The following is a 25,105-nucleotide window of genomic DNA, read 5'->3' on the forward strand; positions in this document are numbered from 1 at the left end:
AATTTCATATTTTATTGTCGTCTTTGTTCCGTCACGTTGCCCGCTTAAAAATAAAACGTACATGTTGGCGACTAAAAATGAGAATGTTTGTACAAATCCATCGGCGATCTTCCTGTTAGCTTAGCGGGGAATCAAACATTTTTTTTCTTTCGATATTTTTATCGAACAACCGTACGTACTAGAACGGACGAACGGTCGGTCCCGGCCTACTACGATTCCGCCGTGCATACATCGGTTGTTTTTCTTCGATGCATTCTCGGACCGTATCCTCGATCTGATCGAAGAGACGTCGAAGGCAGCTGGTCGAGTTTTTTATTTGCTTGTCCAGTTCGCGTCATCGACATTGAGCTAGGTCATTTTCAAAACAGACATAATGAAGCTATCGACCACAGTCATCATACGGAAATAAAATCTTGTAGTTCATTGCCACGACCGTTTACATTTGATTTGTTTGGTTGTTTACATATATGTATATATACCTGGTGCACCGGAAAGTTATTACCACTTTTTTCTAACAGATAAACAGCCGCTAGACTTAAGTATGCAATGTGATTTGACACATGTCATTTTATTCTACGAGGGTGGTTCAAATATGATCGAGACAAATACTCTGACACGTTTATTTACTATTGAAGAAAATTACACATTTTGTCCATTGACAACTCCTCTACCTCGTCGTCGGTGCTGAATCTTTGACTTCCGAGGGCTTCTTTCAGCGGTCCATGCCTGTGGGGGTGTTCCAGTACCTTGCACCCTAATTCCGATGTTGTATCGAGCGTGAGACGGTATGAGAGTCGATGCCGAACCTTCAAACAATACAAAATAATATAATTTTAGGTCATAAACAAAATTAAAAAGGAACAAAATAAATCTAATTTAATATAACTGTTTGGGCACGGTACCGACTTCAGAATGATTTTTATTTAGTTATTGCAACGTTTATTACGTAACAGGTCAATTGAAAAGTACCTGGCCTGACACATAGATAGCGCTACTAGAATAAATCCATATGTTTTTTAGTTGGCCCTAATCCTCAAAAGATGCGTGTATAAGTTTCGCAGCTGTCGCATCATTACTTTTGTTATTGTGAAAAAAATGGATAAAAAGGAATTTCGCGTGTTGATAAAATATTGCTTTTTGAAGGGAAAAAATACAATTGAAGCAAAAACTTGGCTTGATGCCGAGTTTTCGGACACTGATCCAGGAAAATCAACCATCTAGGTATTCATTTAAAGTATCATTGGTATGCTAAGTTTAAACGTGGTGAAATGGATACCTAAAACGGTGAACTCAGTGGACGCCGAAAAGAGGTTGTTACCGACGAAAACATTAGAAAATCCACAAAACGATTTTGAATGACCGTAAATTTAAATTGAATGAAGTAGCAGACACTCTAAAGATATCAACTGAACGTGTACATCATATCATTCACGAATACTTTTGTCCAAAAACAACGACGAATTGTCAAGCGTAATAAACCGAGTTTTTGCGTCGATATGTGATAATGGATGAAACATGGCTCCATCATTTCACCCCGATGTCCAATCGACAGTTATCCGAGTGGACTGCAAACGATAAACTCACTCCAAAGTGAGGGAAAACGCAACAGTCGGCTGGCAAGGTTATGGCGTCTGTATGGAATAATTTTCATTGACTACCTTGAAAACGGAAGGACCATCAACAGCGACTATTACATAGCGTTATTGGACCGTTTGAAATAAGAAATCGGCGAAAAACGGCCGCATTAAAAAAAAAGAAAGTGCTTCTTCACCAAAATAATACACCGTATCAAAAATCCATGAATTGGTCTTCGAATTGCTTCCTCATCCACCGTATTCTCCGTATAGATCTGGCCCCAGCGACTATTTCCTGTTCTTAGATCTGAAAAGAATGCTCGCTGGGGAGAAATTTTCGTCGAATGAAGAGGTAATCGTCGAAATTGAGGCCTATTTTGAAGCAAAGGACAAATCGTACTACAAAAATGGTATCGAAAAGTTGGAGGGTCGCTATAATGAGTGTATCACCCTTGAAGGGATTTATGTTGAATAAAAAAAAATTGTGTTTTACTATGGTAGGCCGAGGACTTACTATGGGGCCTCCATTATCTCATTCCTTCGAGGAATTCGAGGTGCAATCTGTTCTGTCTGGCTTCAGCTTTTTCAATAATAAGCAGCGATTTGAAATTTTTCAAAACAAGCAAAGCGTTAAGACAACAGTTGTCGATTTATAACGTGTAGTTATTATAATTAATATTTTGAAGACGTCAGACGAGACAACCAGACGGCTTTTGCAGGCTGTTTAAACTATACAAATTGAGGCAGGCAATACATTAAATATCTTGATGATGTGAATTCACTCTCATATTGTATAGACTATATCTCTACACAATATACAGTCATGCAAACATTGACTTTGCGATGCTCGGTTTGATCCCGGATAGATCGTGTTGTGGCCCGGTCCAGTAAATGGCGCGCGCCTTTTGAAGGGCTCTCGATTGAAATCAACACATACCCCAACTGTCTCGATTTATTTTTAATTTATCAACCTCTCCACCGTCGTTTGTTTTGCTTTCAGCAAGGCAGACAGACAGCGAGAGCGAGCGGCTGGTCTAGACGTGCAGGGACCGCGCTTCAGCGGGACCCGAGCTGGTACATCGACCTTGCGGTGTCGATTCCGTCGAGGCGGTTCGTTTACCCCTGGCGGAGACGCCCCTGGACGCGACGTCTGCCAGGCGGGCCGCCGAGTTTATGCCGAAAATCAGAACCGGTCTGCGGTGTCGGTTGGCGAACGATAATTCACCCGCGGGCAGTGGTGTGCCTTCGGGGGAGATATGACCGAGAGGAAATCGGAACTACCCGAAGTCGCCTAAAGAGAATTTTTATTCTAATATATTTTTATTTGTTACTTCTTACATCCATATGTTTAACAAATACTCTCAGAGTATTTTGACTCTGTCATAAAATAATTAAAAAAAGTTATCAAATATTATTTATTTTAACATTATAAAAATCTAACGCATATATCAAGGGACTTAAAACAGTTAATAATAATACAGATTGTCGCTGTTTATAGGTTAGGGTTGTTTTATTATATTTACATTGTACTCTTTTGCACATCACCTTTGAGCATTTTTTCGTAGTGATATTCTCTGGAGACCTAATCCACCTAATTAACAATTGTATATCCAAGTTCAAAAAAGAAGAAAGTTCTATGTTCGACTGTATATTTTTTTAATGTATGTTCGTCGATTTCTCCGTCAGTTATGGACAGATTTTCAAAATTCTTCTTTTTTTATTCGAAAGAGTGTACTTCCGAGGTGGTCCCATTTTAACCAAGTCAGGATCTGTGGGGAGAGGTGTAAATCGACTTTATAAAATAATTAAATATAATGTTATTGCTGGACTGACGTAACGGAAGACCGAAATTCGTTCAGTGCAAAAGCCGTTCAGTTTGCTTTTTAAACACTAACCATATCATATGAGAAGCCGTAGAAATATTGTAGATAGCTCACATGCGGAGATCGCGGGTTCGATTCCTAGTGGGGAAAACGACTTTTTGTTATTGTTCTAGTTTGGTTAGAACATTTGTCAAATCACCTAGGTTAGGTAGCGTAGTAATCTAATTTGATGCTCGTTGGATTATTTTTTACTTTTTAGTGAGCTCCTTGTTTATTTTTTGAAGTCAGTTCAATTTTTTTTATTAAAAATATTTTATTATATTTAGTTCTTAATTAGGTCGCTACTGTTTCCTTGCCAAATCATTTCGATATCACTGTAGTTCCCTCTAATTTCTTCTGTCATCACTTATGTATTTTTCTAAACAAAATGATATTTAATCGCTGCATTCTCCCTAATACATTTGCCATATCTGCAATACAATTAATTATAACATTATAACCAAATTCTCATATATTTTCATATAATCGTATACACATATTTATGCACACAAACCTCTCACACCCTATAAAGACGATTTTCTACTGTTATCCTGTATTAACTATATCATAACATTTAGTTGTTTCTATTCTAATCACCCTGTCTTGATTATTTCCGGCATTGAATTATAATCCTACATTCCTCCCAAGTTTATCTTTCTAATAAAGACTAAAGGTGTTATTGTGGACCATGCTTCTTTCCACATACCAAAATAGTTCCTCACTCGCATATCCTTTTGGACCTGCATATCCATAATAATAATTCTTTTCGATTATAATTCGATTGTATTGACGTAAAACTTTGTGGCTATATTGTTTAGTCCTCTGATTGACAGGTTATATATTTTCATTTCTAAAAAGTAAATTAAATAAAACGCAATAATACATTTAATTTTCCTTTGTACTAAATAACACTTTGAAATAGTGTTTTCACTCTTTAACGTGGTACCTTCAAAATTTAAGTTATGTTTTCATGCCATTCCTTAATTGTGACCTTAGTCGATCCACTTGTTGAGATCTTTTCAACCAGTGTGCAACGGTATAGTGCATTGTCCATAACAATAACTCATGGTTTCTCCAAGTTCTTTAACAGTTGATCAAACAGCCACTGCACGTCATAGATCACGTCGAATATATTGCCAAATGTAGTTTGTAAAATTATGAAATTCATTTTAAATCCGGAGCCGGTTTTTCCTTCTCATTTTATGCTAGTTAAAAAAAGAATGTTGTCTATAATATCGTGTAATGTGTCCATTGAATCAGTCCATAAAATTCCACTTGAATTGTACTGGTGGCCATGTTGCCAAATATGTGCAAAATTTTTCAACACTTAAAAAGAAATAGTGATAATGGTTGGAAGTTATGAACCCACAAATATTGACGTCATAAACTTAGATGATGTGGATTGGCTGTTTCATTAGACAGACTATATATTACAATAACAGGAACTAACAAAGAAAATCTCGGAGAATTTAAATATTATATTTTTTATTGAGCAGTGTAATGAATCAATAAAAAAAGTGTTTGTATCGATGTTTAACGTAAATGGCTATCCTGGCATATATTATCTTCTACAACTACTTAGTCACCTTGAAATGTTAGAGCGGCTCTGGAATTATTGTGTGGCTCTGATGCGAGATTTCGTTGATGAATAAAGTCAATTTTGAACAAAAAACGCGTTTTATTTGTTACACCCAGGACTCTTCATGTGTTATATATCAAGTCTGTATGATCGTCACCCGAGTTTCAACAGCCTCTGGTGACAGGCTTATATTGAGTTAAAAGATAAATCATTCTATAAAATTGGTACTGTGTGTGAAGCCTCACTGACATTTCAAAAGTAATGATTGTGATACCTAAGACAGAGCGTTCTGGATAACAAAAAAAAATTGAAAACGAGGACGATATCACTCGATGAAACCATTAATGAAATACAACCAGAATTCGAGCAAAAACATAACAGTGTTATTCTTCAGCATGACAAGGATGGGCCATATGTTACAAAACCAGTGAAAGCGTACTTGGATATATTAAAATGGAAAGTGTTACCCCATCCGCCATATTCTCCAGACCTCGTTCCTTCTGATAACTACTTGTTCTAACATATGAGCCGTGGCATATCTAAGCAGCGCTTTTTTGAAACTACCAAAAATGGGTCGATTCGTAGGTAGCCCTCAAAAATACGTAGTTCTTTAGAGATGGAATCCGTAAATTGCCTGAAAGATGGGAAAAAGTAGTGACTATCAACAACGCTTCAAACTAAAAAAAAAACCTTAAAAACTAATTTATAGGAACCCGCAATATACATCATACATCATACAGTACAAGCGTTTATTATACGGAAATGTGACTAACTAAACTCGACTGAACCTTGGGCGATTTACAAAACGATATGGTTTCAGCTCCAGCCGTACCTTCTGTCTGCCGATTGCGAACGTATTTATTTATCCGTATTCGCCTTACAAGTAGTTTCGAAACCATTTCCGCCACAATCGATTAAATGGAAATCTTAGAAGATACCGAGAGATAATTCAAAAGTATCGATGCGCGAGATTAAAACAAGACAATTGCGGAAATGTAATCGGAGAGAATGAAGTAGATGTTTTGTTTTTGTGTAGCCGAGAGCGCTAATAAAACGTTGTCCTATTTCTGCTGTTTTGTTTTCGTTTAATTTGTACATAGTCATTCCGATAAAACTGCCAATGCACGTCATTTATCGCTGGCATCAAATTTATGACGCCGGTCAGCATTTTTGCTCATGGGACATTCATACCTAATTTTTGTTACATTTATACCTAACATCAGAATCAAGTAAATTCCATTGTTTTAACGGCGATGCCAGTAACTCTGCTTTATTTTTTGGAAAAACATAGATATCCTCCAGAGGTTCCAGAATAAAGTGTTGCGAGTCATCGTCGATGCCCCGTATTACGTGTCCAACAAAACGATTCAGCGCGATATCCCCATAGAACCCATAACAAGTGTGATTCGGAGTGTTAGTGCGAAGTACTCTGAAAGACTATTAGTGCATCCCAATGCACCCGCCAAACAGTTAAATGTGCGCGATGATAGTGAAGTGCGTAGGCTCAAACGCAAACTACCATACGAACTGATTAATAGACACATAGAGTGAGGTTTAATAATCTCTGGAATAAGCTGGGATAGTTTTTAGAATAAGTTAGGATAGACTTATAATAATAAGTTAGAATAGTATCTAGAATAAGATTTAGATTATAAGTTGTACAGTAGGTCACTTACTGAAGTGATCTTCTGCATGTCAGGATAATTATATTATATAACTGAAATCATACAATAATGCTTATTGCCCACGGACAGATTGTTGACGTTCTAAGAGATTATTTAAAAAAATTGGAAAATTTAAGTTTCTTATTAAATCATTGGGATCTTCAGAGTTGACGAGCTGTATTTTTAAATGAGATTCAATACCGAATACGGATACAGATGACCCCCGGGATTGATGGCTACCTCGAGAGAATAGTTGATTTTCCCAATACAGAAAGAGCCGATACTGGATTTTTTTCTGTATTGGGTATTGGAGCGAACGTCGATGATAGAACAGGATACTATGCTTTCTTTGAATTTTTACCTTTAAGTGGATTTACAATGCAAAAATAACTATCTGTTTGATGGTCACTTGGTTCTCTTCAAATTCTTGTCAGTGCAAACTGCATTACTCTTTTCACCTCTGTACCAGTCTGCACATAACATAATTAAAGGTTTCATACAATGAAAAAAAGAAAAGAAAATAAACTCACCCTCCAGAACATATCTGCAAGAATTACGTGACACATGTGGAAACCATCTTTTGTCTTGACTTTTAACAGGTAGATTGAAGTAAGCTTGATAGACTTCGCAAATCTTTAAATTTGTACTTAAATCGTATTTCTTTTCTCTTACTGTAATATATTCGCTGCAAATATAGCAAAACATGTCAGCGTCTCGTTTACAGACTCTCGAAGCCATTTTAAACTGGAAAAATATGTAAAACACATTATGCCTCTGTAATACGCAAATACAGACTATTGTGCACATAATAGCGACACTAGAAACACTACCACGCCCTCTTACGTCTCTTTCGACAGGGACAGCGCGCTAAAACCGACATTAATTGGACACGAAAATCAAAAATGATAATAAAAATCGCGCAGCTTTTTGGAAAGCAAATATTTTCGTCCAATATTCATATGAGCTTGCTAAAATTTCACTACATTTAAGATTTCATGTATTTTAACTGTGACATAACAAAGTACTAATGTAGATAAAACAATGAATCAGAAATAACGTTATAAGATATAATTTATTTTAATATTATACTACATCTAATGCATATATTATAGAAGAAGATAAACCGCAGTTAATTATACAGCCACATTAGTTTGTAGATTAGATTGTGTTTTATTATATTTACATTTAATTCTTTTCCAAACCGCCTATAAGGTGGCGTTCTATATGCATTTTATGTAGTGTTACGCCCTGGATTTTACATTAGTTAGAAAGTATATTTACCTTTTTATGTTTAGTTTTTACTTCTTTCATTGCTGTGTTTCCTTGTCAACTAATTTTAATCTCACTGTATTTTTCCTTATGTACATTTTTCTTGGTAAAATACTCTACCTCTCGTTCTTATTAATTGCTAGCATTGGATTATAATTTTTCACTCTCAAACTCACTGTGTTACCAAATTATTAATTTCTAATCTATCAAACACTTATTAACTATTCCTGTTTATTCCTGTAATGATATGTTTGATGCAGTTAAAAAAAAGTTGTTCTTCTTTCCAAAAAAAGGAAATTACATAAAATACAAACAATTTATATGTAACGAGTGACAAAACACTAAGTCACCTCCAGAAATAAAGTCATACCTGTTTCCACCATGATCAGTAATATATCTGCAATGAATTATTAAAAAAAAACATTATAACTAACAAGCCTATGTTATTCTATTTTTCTACCTTTCTCATCAACTTTTGTCATCTTACACTCTTTCTTAGTATTTTGCCAAGAGAGGCCTAATGTTCCATTTTAAAGCTTCATCTAGATACATATATTGAAATAACAAACCTTCCTTAATTTTGTTATATGCTTTTAAAAATGGTATTATTTTTAAAACTATGTTTTACAAATCCATTAGACCTTTTCGGCGTATATCTACACCACTCAAATCATGTTTCTTAACAGTGTATGAAGGTTTTACTTACGTATAAAATACAAACAATTTATATGTAACCAGTGACAAAACACTAACTCAGCTCCAGAAATAAAGTCATACCTGTTTCCACCATGGTCAGTAATATATCCACAATGAATTATTAAAAAAAAACATTATAAGTAACAAAACCTATGTTATTCTATTTTTTACCTTTCTCATCAACTTTTGTCATCTTTACACTCTTTCTTAGCATTTTGCCAAGAGAGACCTAATGTTCCATTTTAAAGCTTCATCTAGATACATAAATTGAAATAACAAACCTTCCTTAATTTTGTTATATGCTTTTAAAAATGGTATTATCTTTAAAACGATCTTTTACAAATCTATTAGACCTTTTCGACGCATATCTACACCACTCAAATCATGTTTCTTAACAGTGTATGAAGGTTTTACTTACGTATAAAATACAAACAATTTATATGTAACCAGTGACAAAACACTAACTCAGCTCCAGAAATAAAGTCATACCTGTTTCCACCATGGTCAGTAATATATCCACAATGAATTATTAAAAAAAAAAACATTATAAGCAACAAAACTTATGTTATTCTATTTTTTACCTTTCTCATCAACTTTTGTCGTCTTTACACTCTTTCTTAGCATTTTACCAAGAGAGACCTAATGTTCCATTTTAAAGCTTCATCTAGATACATAAATTGAAATAACAAACCTTCCTTAATTTTGTTATATGCTTTTAAAAATGGTATTATCTTTAAAACGATCTTTTACAAATCTATTAGACCTTTTCGACGCATATCTACACCACTCAAATCATGTTTCTTAACAGTGTATGAAGGTTTTACTTACGTATAAAATACAAACAATTTATATGTAACCAGTGACAAAACACTAACTCAGCTCCAGAAATAAAGTCATACCTGTTTCCACCATGGTCAGTAATATATCCACAATGAATTATTAAAAAAAAAACATTATAAGCAACAAAACTTATGTTATTCTATTTTTTACCTTTCTCATCAACTTTTGTCATCTTTACACTCTTTCTTAGCATTTTGCCAAGAGAGACCTAATGTTCCATTTTAAAGCTTCATCTAGATACATAAATTGAAATAACAAACCTTCCTTAATTTTGTTATATGCTTTTAAAAATGGTATTATCTTTAAAACGATCTTTTACAAATCTATTAGACCTTTTCGACGCATATCTACACCACTCAAATCATGTTTCTTAACAGTGTATGAAGGTTTTACTTACGTATAAAATACAAACAATTTATATGTAACCAGTGACAAAACACTAACTCAGCTCCAGAAATAAAGTCATACCTGTTTCCACCATGGTCAGTAATATATCCACAATGAATTATTAAAAAAAAAACATTATAAGCAACAAAACTTATGTTATTCTATTTTTTACCTTTCTCATCAACTTTTGCCGTCTTTACACTCTTTCTTAGCATTTTACCAAGAGAGACCTAATGTTCCATTTTAAAGCTTCATCTAGATACATAAATTGAAATAACAAACCTTCCTTAATTTTGTTATATGCTTTTAAACATGGTATTATTTTTAAAACGATGTTTTACAAATCCATTAGACCTTTTCGACGACACCACTCAAATCATGTTTCCTAACAGTGTATGAAGATATCTTTGATATATTATTATTTTGGATAATTTTGCTGATATTAGAATGGTGTCGACCAATTGTCGCATTAACACAAATCGAATTTTATAGAGCTACACGGTTACATGTTCGGACACATCAGACTTCGTTCTGTCTCTTTTTAACTAGAGCCATGTTAATTAGTGAAATGAGAATTCTACGGCATTGATGACTTGCATTGTTTATTTTATTAGAAGTAATATAGATGCTTTTTTCTTGGATAACCGAGAGCGCAAATAAAACTATTCCTATTTCTGTTGTTTTGTTTTCGTTAAATTTATATGTGTCTGTTTTTATAGGCTATGGAAACTCGCATAGAGACGCTGCCAGCATTCAAGCGACCCATCCCATCCCCGCCGCTTGCGGACTGTACTATTTTGAAGTAAAGATCGTCAGCAAGGGTCGCGATGGTTACATGGGTATCGGCCTGTCAGCTCAAGGAGTTAATTTGAACAGACTACCTGGTAAGTGACAACTGACAACATTCTCTTGTGTTATAACACGAATTATCACGCCTTTTGGAGTGGACCCCTTTAAACCCCGCATTCTAATTCTTGTTTTAACGCTTGTTTGGAAGACATAATTCAATTTAGTTCCATTTTAATTTTACCAGGGCGTTTAATGAGCTTTTAGTACGGAAATTTAAGCAAACATAAATGTATAGTTGAAAGAAAAACATATTTTCTAAATTTATTTGGAGTATATCCAGTAATATTATCATTTTTTCTTGAAAAAGTCATTTATTGAGTTGTTAGAATTTTTATAAGTTGCTACAGTATATATTAATCATATAGTACCGCCTATTAAAAATGATCAAAATGAATGGGTTCGACGCAACGATGAAAAAACTGAATTATTCGTGGAACATTTACCTAATCTATTCCAACCGAATGATATAGAATCTACAGTAGATATAAATCCTGTAAGGTGTAAATCTGATTTGTTCAATGAAAGTCGTCATAGAAGTTGAGAACAACCTCAATCCTAAAAAGGCTTCTGATAATATTTCACCTGAGTTATTATATTAGAAAAAGCTGTCGTGAAAAGCCATAATCATGTTGATATATGTTGGATCTTAAAAGCCTATTTCGCTGGTACCTGCGATATCAAAATTATTTGAGAATTATCGACCAAGTACAGCGAGTAACAGCCTGTCTCATAAGCTTTTTACTGGATATGTCATTTGGGATTAATTTACAAAATGAGAAAATTGCTACCACGGAATTACTGTCGACTGCTGGAGTCATATATTTTCTAAAGAAAATTTAAAGTCTCACATGATAGGACTTTCTCAATACTTAAACTTATTTCGGCTGCAATTCCACCGGGCAGTGTCTTGGACCTCTCCTAAATCTGCTCTATATTGCTGATATACCAACAATAAAAGAAACAGTACTTGGAACATTTGCCAACAATACAGTTATCATGGCAAAGATATATCTCTGTCTAAGGCTATCTTGATCAATAGATAACAATTATATTTTGTGGCAGAAAGGAAAAAAGACCAAAAAAGGAAAAGAGGAGACATGAACCATCTAGAAAACTTCTTTAGAAGCGCGGCCACTTTATCGGCAATCATTTACTTATAACCTAGCAGGATTATCTGACCGCGACATCGCATCAATAAATGGATCGCTTTGCAAACTCAACCACTGCGTCTATCTAAACCGTTTTTTAAAGGGTTGTAAATGAACAATGCATTGACATATCGTAATAAAATTTTTGTTAGAAAAAATGAAATGTTAAAAAGACGATTTTTTTAATTATTTTGTTGACGAATAGATGGAATAACTCAAAATCGTGTTACATCATGACTACAATACTCTTGAATGTCAGCCTCCAAAAGTTACCCGATACTAATTCTAGTTTTAACTCTCGTTTCTGTTTAAAGGACATATTTCACTTTCACGGCGCTATTTTAATTTTAAAACCCATTTCCCTGCTATCTCAGTTTAGTGCTATGGTTTAGTTTTAAGCCTCATTAGTTTTAGAGCTGTTTCTATGTTAGAGCTTTTGTACGGAATTAGATTGGCAGGTTGGCATTGTATTTCCTTTAATAACATTATAAAACGGCGGGGTAATAACCAATTATTCTTGTTTCAGGTTGGGATAAACAGTCGTATGGCTACCATGGAGATGATGGCCATTCATTTTGTTCATCCGGCACTGGTCAGCCTTACGGACCAACGTTTACCACCGACGACGTTATCGGATGTGGAGTCAATCTGATCGATGGCACTTGTTTCTACACGAAGAACGGCCATCATCTGGGAATCGCCTTCAGTGATCTACCTGTAAGTATTGCGCAAGAACACGATTAGGAATTTTACAAGATATGGCGTATCTGGTTAAAGAGCATTACATATCAATAATGATAAAATCTGGAAAATAGTACTGGAACTAATGTATTTAATAGTAATGTATCAACTAGCTATGAAAATTCATAAAGGTGGTCTCTGTGATAACACAAAAAGGCACAAGAAAATTATTTACAATAAACAATGACTAAAACAAATGTGATGAGAAGCGGCCAGATAGAAAGTTTAAATATAATATGGTGGATGTCAGTAGGGGAGAAAAAACATGAAGAGAAAATTAAACTCGAGGTGATTAGATGAAGTGAAATAGTGAAAATCAAAAGCTTTCCGTTTTAACATGATAACCAATTGTTCCTATTGGTAGTAGTGAACTTCTATAGAAAAAAAAACAATTTTTACATACAAATGTTAGGTCTGCCGTTCACGGTGGATCTTCGACCAAAACATAATTGGTTTGGATGTAGGAATGGAAGAGGATGAAATAAGAAACTTAAACTGGCAACAATTAAAATAAAACCATAACAGAGTCTGATTCACTGCAAAAAAAAATTAGTCTGTTGTTCCTAAAAATAGGAAAACAGTAGCGAGAGATGGACAGTAATCCAAATGCCTAATAATATGATGTTAATCGTTAACTTTAAGATAGTAGCTTGTCCTACTCAAACAAAACATGAACCAACAAGCCCCGTATCACAAGAACATTGCATTATATTATAACACATGTGTTATAGTTGTACAGTTGGTTTAGTTCATTGTTCTTAATGTTAACTTTCTTTTCTTGTTTTAAATTAAGATTAATATTTATATATTCGTATTATATTATTAGTAATATATTTGAAATATCAATGAAAAATATTTGTAAATAATGTATACTTGTCATTGATATAAATTAGTCAACTATAATATTCTGTTGTAGTATTTATTTTAGTGAAATTTATATTTGATAAATTAAACCACTTAATTATCTTAATTAATTGTCATACTTAATTATATATAAATCATTCAGGGCACGAACCCACTTACTGGCCTACAGACAGTAACAAAGTCCCAGACCTGCTGGATTTCTACATTACAAAAGGCATTTCATTAAATCAAATTAGTACAGAAAGCTTGTGCGATCTAACATCTGATCACACTCCAGTATTGTTAACACTGGGCGCGACAATCCTAAGAAAAGCAAAAAAGCCTAATCTTACCAAGAAATATACTGACTGGGACAAATTCAGATTAATATTGCAGGAACAAATCAGTTTAAAAGTAAGACTTAAAACTATAGATGATCTTGAGCAACAAACCAAACATATAACTGAACAAATTCGGTCAGCTGCAAAAGATGCTACCCCAATAGCAAGAGAGAAATCAGAATAGGAAGTACTTTACCCCCTCGAAATTAGAGAAATGATAAAAGAAAGGTTTTCAAAATCACCATTCAATAATCGAAAAGCTAGAAGAGAGCTGCCCTGCAATATTCCTGGATGTCTCACAAGCTTTTGATCGGGTTTGGCATTTGGGATTAATCTGTAAGATGAGCAAATTGTTACCGCGTAACTATTGTCAATTGCTGGAGTCATATTTATTCGGAAGAAAATTTAGAGTATCGCACGAAAAGGCGTTCTCGACATTTAAAAATATCTCGGCTGGAGTTCCACAAAGTAGCGTCTTAGGACCTCTCCTGTATCTGCTCTACACTGCTGACATTCCAACAACAAAAGAAACACTTCTTGGAACCTTTGCTGATGACACAGTTATTATGGCAAAAGATATATCTCTGCCTAGGGCAATAGAAAAAGTACAAGTGGCAATCAACAAAATCTACAAATGGACAAAAGATTGGAAAATTCAACTTAATAGCTCCAAATTTGTCCACGTTAATTTTGCATTAAGGCGAAATAATAAAAACTTAATTATATCACTCAATGGATGCCCGATTCCTCAAGCAGAATCAGCAAAATACCTTGGAATCCATCTTGACGGTAGATTAAATTGGAAGCATCACGTTAGACAAAAAGCAAAACACATTAGAACCAAAATAAAACAACTATACTGGTTAGTCGAAAAATACTCTCAACTTGATCTAAAATCAAAGAAGTTGATTTATAAGACAATCATCAAGCCAATTTGGACCTATGGGGTGCAAATATGGGGTTGCACTAAATATTCAAATCAGTTAGTCATACAGCGCTGTCAAAACAAGATTCTTCGATTGATTACCAATGCCTATCGCTATCTAACCAATGAAGAACTGCACAATGACCTGGAAATCAAATGGATTTGCGAAGTTGTGCAGGATTTCGCTTTGAAACACGAAAGAAGATTACTAAATCATTCTAACGTGGAAGCAATACAACTGCTGGACAGCGCACAGGATGTCAGGAGACTGAAACGAACAAAACCATACGAACTTGTGTGAACATTTAGTGTGTATTATTAGTGTAAACTATAGCTATAAGTTAATAATTAATAAATAATTATAATTTTATAATTGAGGAATACATACTGATGTATTTTCTCGTACTCGTCTTGCTTGTTAATTAATCCAAGCACATCGGAAAAGTAGTAATAAATTAATTGTAATAATAATAATTAAGATTGTACTAAGCGTATCTAATAAAGATGCTAGAAAAAAAATTATATATAAAGCTTATGTTTATTTGAATCTTCTAAAACTTACTATTTTCACACTTTGCTGTGAGAGTGATGAACAGAAACAAGATATCAATTCATACCATTATGTATTTTTCTTTAATGGTCATTGACAATCTTAAACTAAAATATATTTAATCTAACATCAACATTCTGTAATGGATAGTCTATTTCATTTTAAATTAATATTTTTTTATTTAAGAACACTACTAATTAATTCAAATTCCGAATAGTCAACGTTTATCATATATACAACCTTATGATAGTACCTTGTCCTACCCAAATAAATAAAATTAATGATATCCAGACGGTCATGTAAAACAGAGCAACAAAGGGACAGTAATGTCCGACGGTTATTTCTGTTAGTTAACACCTTGTCATTAATTATAGGGCAAAAATTGTCTCGATAGGTTACACGCAATGTCGGGCGTGTGCAGGACGACAATGCAAAAAGTGTTCGAAGATTTTCTCTCCAAGCCCAAACCCACGACCCAACCCAATGCACAGAAAAGCGTAACGTTTGTATTTGTTCATAATGCAATATTTTAATCCTATAACACTCGGTTTTATCATTTTGTATCTAAGTTTTTATATTATGTTTTTTCTGCTCTGGTTATTCACTTATCATTCGAAATATTTTTTTGTTTATGGAAATATTTTGTCGGTTCATTACGCTTGATCATCGTCAAAAACTGCTCCGAATCATCAACTCGTCGTTGTTTTTGGTCAAAAGTGAGCTCGCGCGGCACCCACTTTGCACAGAGCTTTCTCATACCTAAATATTCGTGAATGATATGATGTTCACGATCAGTTGATATCTTTAGAGTGTCTGTTATTTCATTCAGGTTCAATTTACGGTCATTAAATCATTTTGTGGATTTTTTAAATGTTTCCGTCGGTAACAATCTCTTTTGGGCATCCACTGCGTCACCGTCTTCGGTGCTCATTTTCCAAGGGCAGTGTCCGGAAACTCGGCAGCAAGTGAAGTTTTTGTATCAACTGTATTTTTTCCCTTCAAAAAGCAATATTTTATTAACACGCGAAATTCCTTTTTACCAATTTTTTTCACAATAACAAAAGTTGCTTCACTCAAAATGCTATAATTCACAAACTAATGATCCGACAGCTTTCAAATTTATACCCGCATCTTTTGAGGGTTAGGGCTAACTAAAAAACATATGGATTTAATTCTAGTAGCGCCATCTATGTGTCAGGCCAGGGACTTTTCAATTAACCTGTTACAATTGTGCTTTTGCGCTTAGAACAAGACATTCCATACAGAAGACGCAGACAATCATAAATGTTTATATGCATAAATAAAAAAAATTATAATAAATTAAAGTAAAATATATGACAAAGTATGTATAGATAAAATTTTTGGTATTGATAAAATGAACATCAACAGCGAAATGTCAACGTTCAGGATGACAGGAACAGGGGTGAACAGTTACAAAATACAAAGACAAACATCCCATCACCCATCACTATTGTCGTCGACTAGATTGTTTCTATATTCATTCATTGGTATTCGCTCAAAAGGTGGAAGAGGAATTGGTCACAGAATTCACAGCACAATGCAGAGCTTGAGGACATCAAATGGCTGTGAGAAAAATAATAGGGTCCCAGTGTCAGATGATTGAGTTTAACTGCTTGGGAATGAGAAAAAGTCACTTTTTATTTCAAAGTTTGTTTAAGCCATCGTCTGAGTCCCAGCCTTTTTGTACTGTGGCTCTGATAAAGGTTCTGATAATATGATAGAGATCAGTGTGGATACATATGTTCTCGATAGGGAATTGAGAGTAGACGGCAAACCTCGCCAGCAAAAGTGATCCCAGGAGACTCAGATATGTGAAGACAAGGTGATGACTATTTCCGTTCAAAAAAGCAATCCAGCGAACTGTAGGAGTCTGAGAGGATGAGCCATTTTCCGTTTGCGGTTCAGAAGTAAGTATCGTACCCTGTTTAGCGAGCCAGAAAAGGCAAGTTTGGCCATTACATACAAGGGCACAACCAAGCCCTTTACTGCAGCCATCACTATAATTGCTTATTAACAATCAAGTAATTTTTGAAGTGAACAGAGGGTAGTCAGAGGAAACAATGCCTCGAAAATATGGCCGGTTTAGTCGCAGATTTCTTCACATAAAAGCTGGAAATTAAAATCTCCCGTAAATGACGAGAACTTAGCTCGTAAAGAACATCTTCAATCGAGAATAACTTTATTATGCAGACACAAATAGATTAATGTTTATATGGGTTTATGTTGATAGATACCCAAGTTTATTACATGACGTCTGATGTATTTATTTCGACTATTAAAAGCATCCGTAGGAAAACGGGTATAAAAGTGTACATTTTTTCCAGTGACTTTAAAAATTCCTTATAAGTGTATATTTGAATAGCATGTGACGATATAAACAGGCATTTATTTATCTAGACTTTTATTTTATTCTAGCCAAATCTTTATCCAACTGTCGGCCTGCAGACGCCTGGTGAAATAGTTGACGCTAATTTTGGTCAGGAGCCGTTCGTGTTTGATATAGAGGACATGATGCGTGAACTCAAACAAAGGACCAAATTTGAAATCAGGGACTATCCGACATCTGTGTCACAAACAGAATGGCAGTGCGTTTTAAATAAGTGAGTACAATCAATTTATCCAATCGTTTACTATTAAACAATTATTGATTGAGATAGAATCAGTAGCATTAATAGATACTTAATTTGTAAATTCTTTGGAAAATAATAGATGAAACAAAGAGACAAGGAGTGCACCACATTCAACAACTGCAATCTGCTATCTGATTTTATTATAATTAGTAAAACCATACATATGATCATACCATCAAAACATTTCAGTATTAAACAATTATTTTATTGCTTGAGAAAAAATCAGTAGCATTAAAAAATACTTAATTTATAAATTCTTTGATCTACCCAAACATTTTTAACAAGTTTATAGTCATTTACTTGGAAAATAATAGATGAAACAAAGAGACAAAGAATGCACCACATTAAACTACTGCAATCTGCTATCTGATTTTATTATAATTAGTTAAACCATACATATGATCATATCATCAAAACATTTCAGTATTAAACAATTATTTTATTGCTTGAGAAAAAATCAGTAGCATTAAAAGATACTTAATTTATCAATTCTTTGATCTACCCACACATTTTTAACAAGTTTTTAGTCATTTACTTGGAAAATAATAGATGAAACAAAGAGACAAAGAATGCACCACATTAAACTACTGCAATCTGCTATCTGATTTTATTATAATTAGTTAAACCATACATATGATCATATCAAAACATTTCAGTATTAAACAATTATTTTATTGCTTGAGAAAAAATCAGTAGCATTAAAAGATACTTAATTTGTAAATTCTTTGATCTACCCACACATTTTTAACAAGTTTTTAGTCATTTACTTGGAAAATAATAGATGAAACAAAGAGACAAAGAATGCACCACATTAAACTACTGCAATCTGTTATCTGATTTTATTATAATTAGTAAAACCATACATATGATCATACCATCAAAACATTTCAGTATTAAACAATTATTTTATTGCTTGAGAAAAAATCAGTAGCATTAAAAGATACTTAATTTGTAAATTCTTTGATCTACCCACACATTTTTAACAAGTTTTTAGTCATTTACTTGGAAAATAATATGCACCACATTAAAACTGCAATTTGCTATCTGATTTTATTATAATTAGTTAAACCATACGTATGATCATATCATCAAAACATTTCAGTATTAAACAATTATTTTATTGCTTGAGAAAATATCAATAGAATTAAAATATACTTAATTTTAGCGTTGGGAACTATCGACTGAAAACAGTCGAAACAGTTGATAGTCAAAAAACTAGCGACTGAAAATAGTCATTACTAAATGAACGGTTCGACTGTTTTTTTTCAATTCGTGATGTCAGACGAAGATGTACGAACCCTTTCCTATATAAATTGTGAGAGAGGAAAGGACGGAGGTAATTTCTTAGAACAGTTAATTTTATATGTACTAATATTTTCCGACGGTAATATAAGCGAGACGCATATAAGCACCTACTAACTTTAAAAAAGAAAAGGAAAAAAATAAATACTGAATACTATTAACAAGCAATTTTCTATTTCATTTTAAACGAAGTAGAATTACTTTTATATTTGAATGTTCTGTGGATCTGTAAAAAGGAATGGAATTTTTCTATGGAATGGAATAATACACCGCAAATGTTTTATCGTATTTTAATATGTTAATTGCTATTTTTAAATAATATACTATAATAAATATAGATAATATAATAGAACTTAAGCAAAATCTAAAAACTAAAGATGTACAATAACCGTAAATACTAAATAAAAATTAAACATATACCTAATCATGGAAAAAATCCAATCCATGACATAATTAAAAATTATAGCACAATAGCTAGTAGAGCTTTTTGAAATATAGTAAATGCTTTATTTATTATTGAAGGGAAATATTTATTTTAATTTTTGTTTTTTAATAATTTAATATTTTTATTAAATTATTAACAGAAATCGAGAGAGTGATCGAAATATTACCTATTATTGCTATAAAAACAGTTAAAAGTATTTTACTATTTGTCATTCACAATTTTAATCTTTTTACTCTATTACATTAACATTCTTGAAAAATATCGTTCCAAAATGCCGCTATATTAATATACAATAACAGGTCAATTGAAAAGTCCCCGGCATAGATGGCGCTACTGAAATTAAATCCGTATCTTTTTTAGTTAGCCCTAACCCTGAAAAGATGCGTGTATAAATTTGACTGCTGTCTGATCATTAGTTTATGAATTATAACATTTTGAGTTAAGCAATTTTTGTTATTGTGAAAAAAATGGATAAAAAGGAATTTCGCATGTTGATAAAATATTGCTTTTTGAGGGGAAAAGTACAGTTGAAGCAAAAACTTGGCTTGATGCCGAGTTTCCGGACATTGACCCAGGAAAATCAACCATCAACGATTGGTATGCTAAGTTTAGACGTGATGAAATGAGCACTGAAGACGGTAAACGCAGGGGAGGTTGTTACCGAGGAAAACATTTTAAAAATCCACAAAATGATTTTGAATAACCGTAAATTGAAATTTAATGAAATGCAGACACTCTAAAGATATCAACTGAATGTGTACATCATATCATTTCACTCCGAAGTCCAATCGACATTCATCCGAGTGGACTGCCAACGATGAACCCGCTTCAAAGCGTAGGAAAACGCAACAGTCGGCTGGCAAGATTATGGCGTCTGTATTTTGGGATGCGCATGGAATAATTTTTATTAACTACCTTAAAAAAGGAAGGACCATCAACAGCGACTATTACAAAGCCTTATTGAACCGGAAAACGGTGGCAAAAATCCATGAATTGGGCTTCGAATTGCTTCCCCATCGACCGTATTCTCCAGATCTGGTCCCCAGCGACTATTTCCTGTTCTCAGATCTCAAGAGTATGCTCGCTAGGAAGAAATTTTCGTCGAATGAAGAGGTGATCGCCGAAACTGAGGCCTAATTTGAAGCAAAGGACAAATCATACTTCAAAAATGTTATGGAAAAGTTGGAGGGTCGCTATAATCAGTGTATCGCCCTTTAAGGGAATTATATTGAATAAAAAAAACTAATATTGCCAAAAAATGTGTTTTACTATGGTAGGTCGGGGACTTTTCAATTGACCTGTTACATTGTTAATTACAAGTAAACCAAAAAAATCATAAAACTATATATATTACATATAAATCTATGTAAGCATAATAGGTAAATCTGTGTGAAGGTTGAGGCGAAGACGATAGGGTCAGAACGTTAAGAATAGAATACGTTTACTTCACAACAAAAAATATTGAGAATTAATAGTCGATAGTAAATAGTAACAAAATCATTCGGACCGAAAATAGCGACTGAAAACAATCGACTGAATCAATCACTGGTAAAAAGTAGTAAGCAGTCAAACCAAAAATAGCGACTGAAACAGTCGATTGTAAAAAGTAGTCAATTACTAAACAGTCGATAGTCGTTTTCAGTCGATAGTTCCCAACGCTACTTAATTTATTAGTTCTTTGATCTATCCACAAATAGTTTTTAGTCAACTATAATATTTGTCATCCTTCAAGTCATTAAACAATATAAAATATATAACCACAAAGTGTATATTAAAGTATTTAACTACTTATCAGGTTAAGTAGTCTTGCGATATTGTGAGTCCTAATTTTAATATTATGTGAACCTCGTCTTTGTACTTTTTCCATTTTTTCGTGATAAATAAATCTAATAACTTCAATAGGTGATGAATAAAACCAATATAATTTTTTTTTCCAAATAAATAGAAATATCAACGTTTACTTATCTTTTATTAAATATTGTATTTATAAGTCACCGCCATATTTATCACTGTAAAAAGCGAGACATATCGACTGTTTGTTATATAGGATTATATTAATACACATCAAGTTCGTTGAGCGAATAACCTTAATTAAGAAGTAATTGATGATTATTGTAAGGATTATTATAGCTTATTATGGGTATTTATATAAGTGGGTCCGGTCTATTTGAGCTAGGTCACGCTCTCATTAATCTGCGGATGATAAAACAAATTTATGATTAGTATTTCTGACTTTCTAGGAGCAATAGTATCTGAAATATTTCGAGCTAAGACGACTGTAGTGTTTGGAATAACTGTCATAAAGAGAATGACTTAATACGTTTGATTTTATCAGGTGAAGAATCTCGAATAAAAAAGTCCGCTGAGCTATATTTTGAAATGTAACCCAAGCCTTTGGTATGAAATACGCATATCAAACTTCAAAAATGTTACGTAAACTGTAATGAAACAGTACACTGAGCTCTTAAACCTTCACCACTAACAATAAAGTAAACTAAAGCAGATATACCACAAATGCAACAAACTTACCACAGTTACATTTGATAGCAATAGCAAAAAATAGCTAGAAAAGTGCAGCATGATAGTAACAACATAGTATCTTCCTAACTCTAAGTATCTTGGAAAGAATATTGACCGAAAACTCAATATTCATTGCCTGAATGAGTAAATCAAAAAGAAAGGAATTTTGAGTTATTAAAAAATGTGTTGGTTAATACAAAGAAAATGTCTGCTGCTGCACCGACAGGTTTTACAAAGCAAACCTGGATTACTTACACTGAGACCTTCGTATTCCGACTGCTGAAGGAAACCATGAAATCAACAGGACATTTTAACACTGATCATTACAATTCTTAGATAACACTGGAGCAGAACAAAAGCTCAATAGAATGAAACCATTAGATCTTGTGTAATTGTATAGTAAGTTATATTTAATTAATAAAAAAAACACATTAAAGTTTTAATTAATACTAATGAACAAAATACAATTTTTTAGATTAGTTATTATGACCAGTGGGTTCTAGATAAGTACCTGACCATAAAAACAAATTTGAAGTAGAGCAAATGCCAGATCTAAGAAACTTATATTACAATATATACAAACGAATATATTTTATTATATTAGGTTCAATTACCGAGATTTTTTTCGAGTTTATCCAAAACTGTCGTGCTTTGCATCAACTTTAAAATCGTATTCGAATTTCTAAATCCTTTGAAAATCTCACCTAGAGATTTAAGTAATTCCCACCAAATTTGAAAATCAGTAAAAATGAACATAATTTTATCGAAGTTGCTACAGGAGAAAGTAGAGAGAATAAATAATAAATAATATGAACCAGTAAGTCTTATATCATAAGAAAATTGATTTACTGAGATATTGATTGATTGAGATTGATATTTATATATAAATTATATATTCTTATAGCATTATAGCAACCTTATTGAAATGTTCAGAAGAAAATTATTAGTAAATAGCGTTTAATTCTTATTGATAGAAATTACCAACCGCAACATCCTATTGTAGTATTCTGTATTTTAGTGAAATTTATATCAGATAAATTACAATCAGATATTCTATATAAACCACTAGATTATCTCATTCATTTATAATTTATTTATTTAAATGTTTTGCGTAATAATGCGTCAACTAATGTTAAGCGTTACTTCATTGTAATTTCTTTGCAAGGGCATCTTTGTAAGGGTTTTAGCGATCCTTTCAAAAAGTTATCTCCTTAAACTCAACCACTTCCACACATTGTTGTTAGAGTTATGGGCAGAAGTAAGATATCATTACATAACATCATGTATTTTTCTTTGGTGATCACAAACAATTTGAAACTAAAACATATTTAATCTAAAATCAACATTATATATAATCATTATCCTATTATTTGTAAGTAAAAAAGCTGAATGTATATAATGAAGTAAAATAATAACTTAGTTCATCATTTAAAAATATGATTGTAATTCGAGTAATCATATAAAATTTACTAGCATTGAATATAACTACTATTCAAGTTGTATTCAAATAAATACAGCATCTTATGATGGTTTATAGATCTATGAATAATTCTCATGGTTGATACCAACAGTACCATGAAAACCACGTGTAGCAAACTGATATTTTATTTATATCTTCAGGTGATGGATAACTAAAGAAATACATCACTTTCTGAATAATTTACTAGAGTGTTTTGGTAACTATTTCAAGTCCATCCGCTTGGTCCATGTAAGAAGTAGCTTCAAATTAGCAAACCATAAAAAGTTCGAGATTCATGTACCATCTTTTCAGAGATTTCTTTTACTACTTATCAATTAACTTTAAAATGCCTAATAAGTTCAGTTCAGTATTTTAAGAAATAGTTTTATCCAAAATATCTTCATGTTTGACTTTAGTTTGTAGACAAATTATAACCTTAACATCCCTTCAGCTACTACGAAACAAAATCTAAATAAAATTTGTATAAATTTATTTACACAATGTTTTTTTAAATTATGTTTCTAGTATCATGAAAGTAATCAATTTACAATTAAAATTGACCGTTAAAATCTATTAATTTAATACTTATATTCATTGCAACCAAACCAAACCATATGTAGCAAACTGATCTTTTTATATATAGCTTCACCAACTCTAAGGAGATTTCATTTACTACTTATCAATCAATTGATTTTAAAATGCCCAATAAATTCAGTTCAGTATATTTAGGAATAGTTTTATCCAAAATATCTTCATGTTTGGCTTTAGTTTGTAGAGAAATCATAACCTTAGCATCCCTTCAGCTACTATGAAACAAAATCTAAATAAAATTTGTATAAATTTATTTACACAATGTTTTTTTTTAATTATGTTTCTAGTATCATGGAAATAATCAATTTACAATTAAAACTGACAGTTAAAAATCTATTAATTTAATACTTATATTCATTGCAACCAAACCAAACCTTATGTAGCAAACTGATCTTTTTATATATAGCTTCACCAACACTTCGGAGTTTTCATTTACTACTTATCAATCAATTGATTTTAAAATGTCCAATAAATTCAGTTCAGTATATTAAGGAATAGTTTTATCCAAAATATCTTCATGTTTGGCTTTAGTTTGTAGAGAAATTATAACCTTAGCATCCCTTCAGGTAGAGAAATTAAAACCTTAGCATCCCTTCAGCTACTATGAAACAAAATCTAAATAAAATTTCAATAAGTTTTTTTACGTAATATTTATTTTCATTAAGTTTCTAGTATTATGAAAGTAATCATTTTACAACTAAAACTGAGAGTTAAAATCTATTAATTTAATACTTATATTCATTGCAAACCAAAAAAATCACTTTAAGCCGAATTAACGATTTTTTGAAGGAGAAACTTTATCATATGAATTAATTCCTGTAATTTTCTCAAATATTGATCTGTAAACAAAAATAGCGCCAAGAATATCA

At 32.7% G+C, this 25,105-nt stretch overlaps 1 protein-coding gene across 2 annotated transcripts in view; it reads left to right on the top strand.

Annotated features, from left to right (window-relative positions):
• The window catches only part of RanBPM (Ran-binding protein M), a 72,308-nt gene that overhangs the window by 34,288 nt on the left and 12,915 nt on the right, over positions 1-25,105 (top strand). For both annotated transcript variants that reach the window (XM_076411245.1, XM_076411246.1), the window contains exons 2-4: positions 10,591-10,755; positions 12,395-12,585; positions 17,705-17,889. In XM_076411245.1, coding sequence (XP_076267360.1) covers positions 10,591-10,755; positions 12,395-12,585; positions 17,705-17,889 — 541 coding nt within the window. The remainder of the gene's footprint in view (positions 1-10,590; positions 10,756-12,394; positions 12,586-17,704; positions 17,890-25,105) is intronic.

The sequence above is a fragment of the Rhynchophorus ferrugineus genome, unplaced genomic scaffold (genome assembly GCF_030347505.1).
Source record: "Rhynchophorus ferrugineus isolate W39M unplaced genomic scaffold, kcgeb_rfMv2 rfM8, whole genome shotgun sequence".
NCBI classification, from domain to species: Eukaryota; Metazoa; Arthropoda; class Insecta; order Coleoptera; family Curculionidae; genus Rhynchophorus; species Rhynchophorus ferrugineus.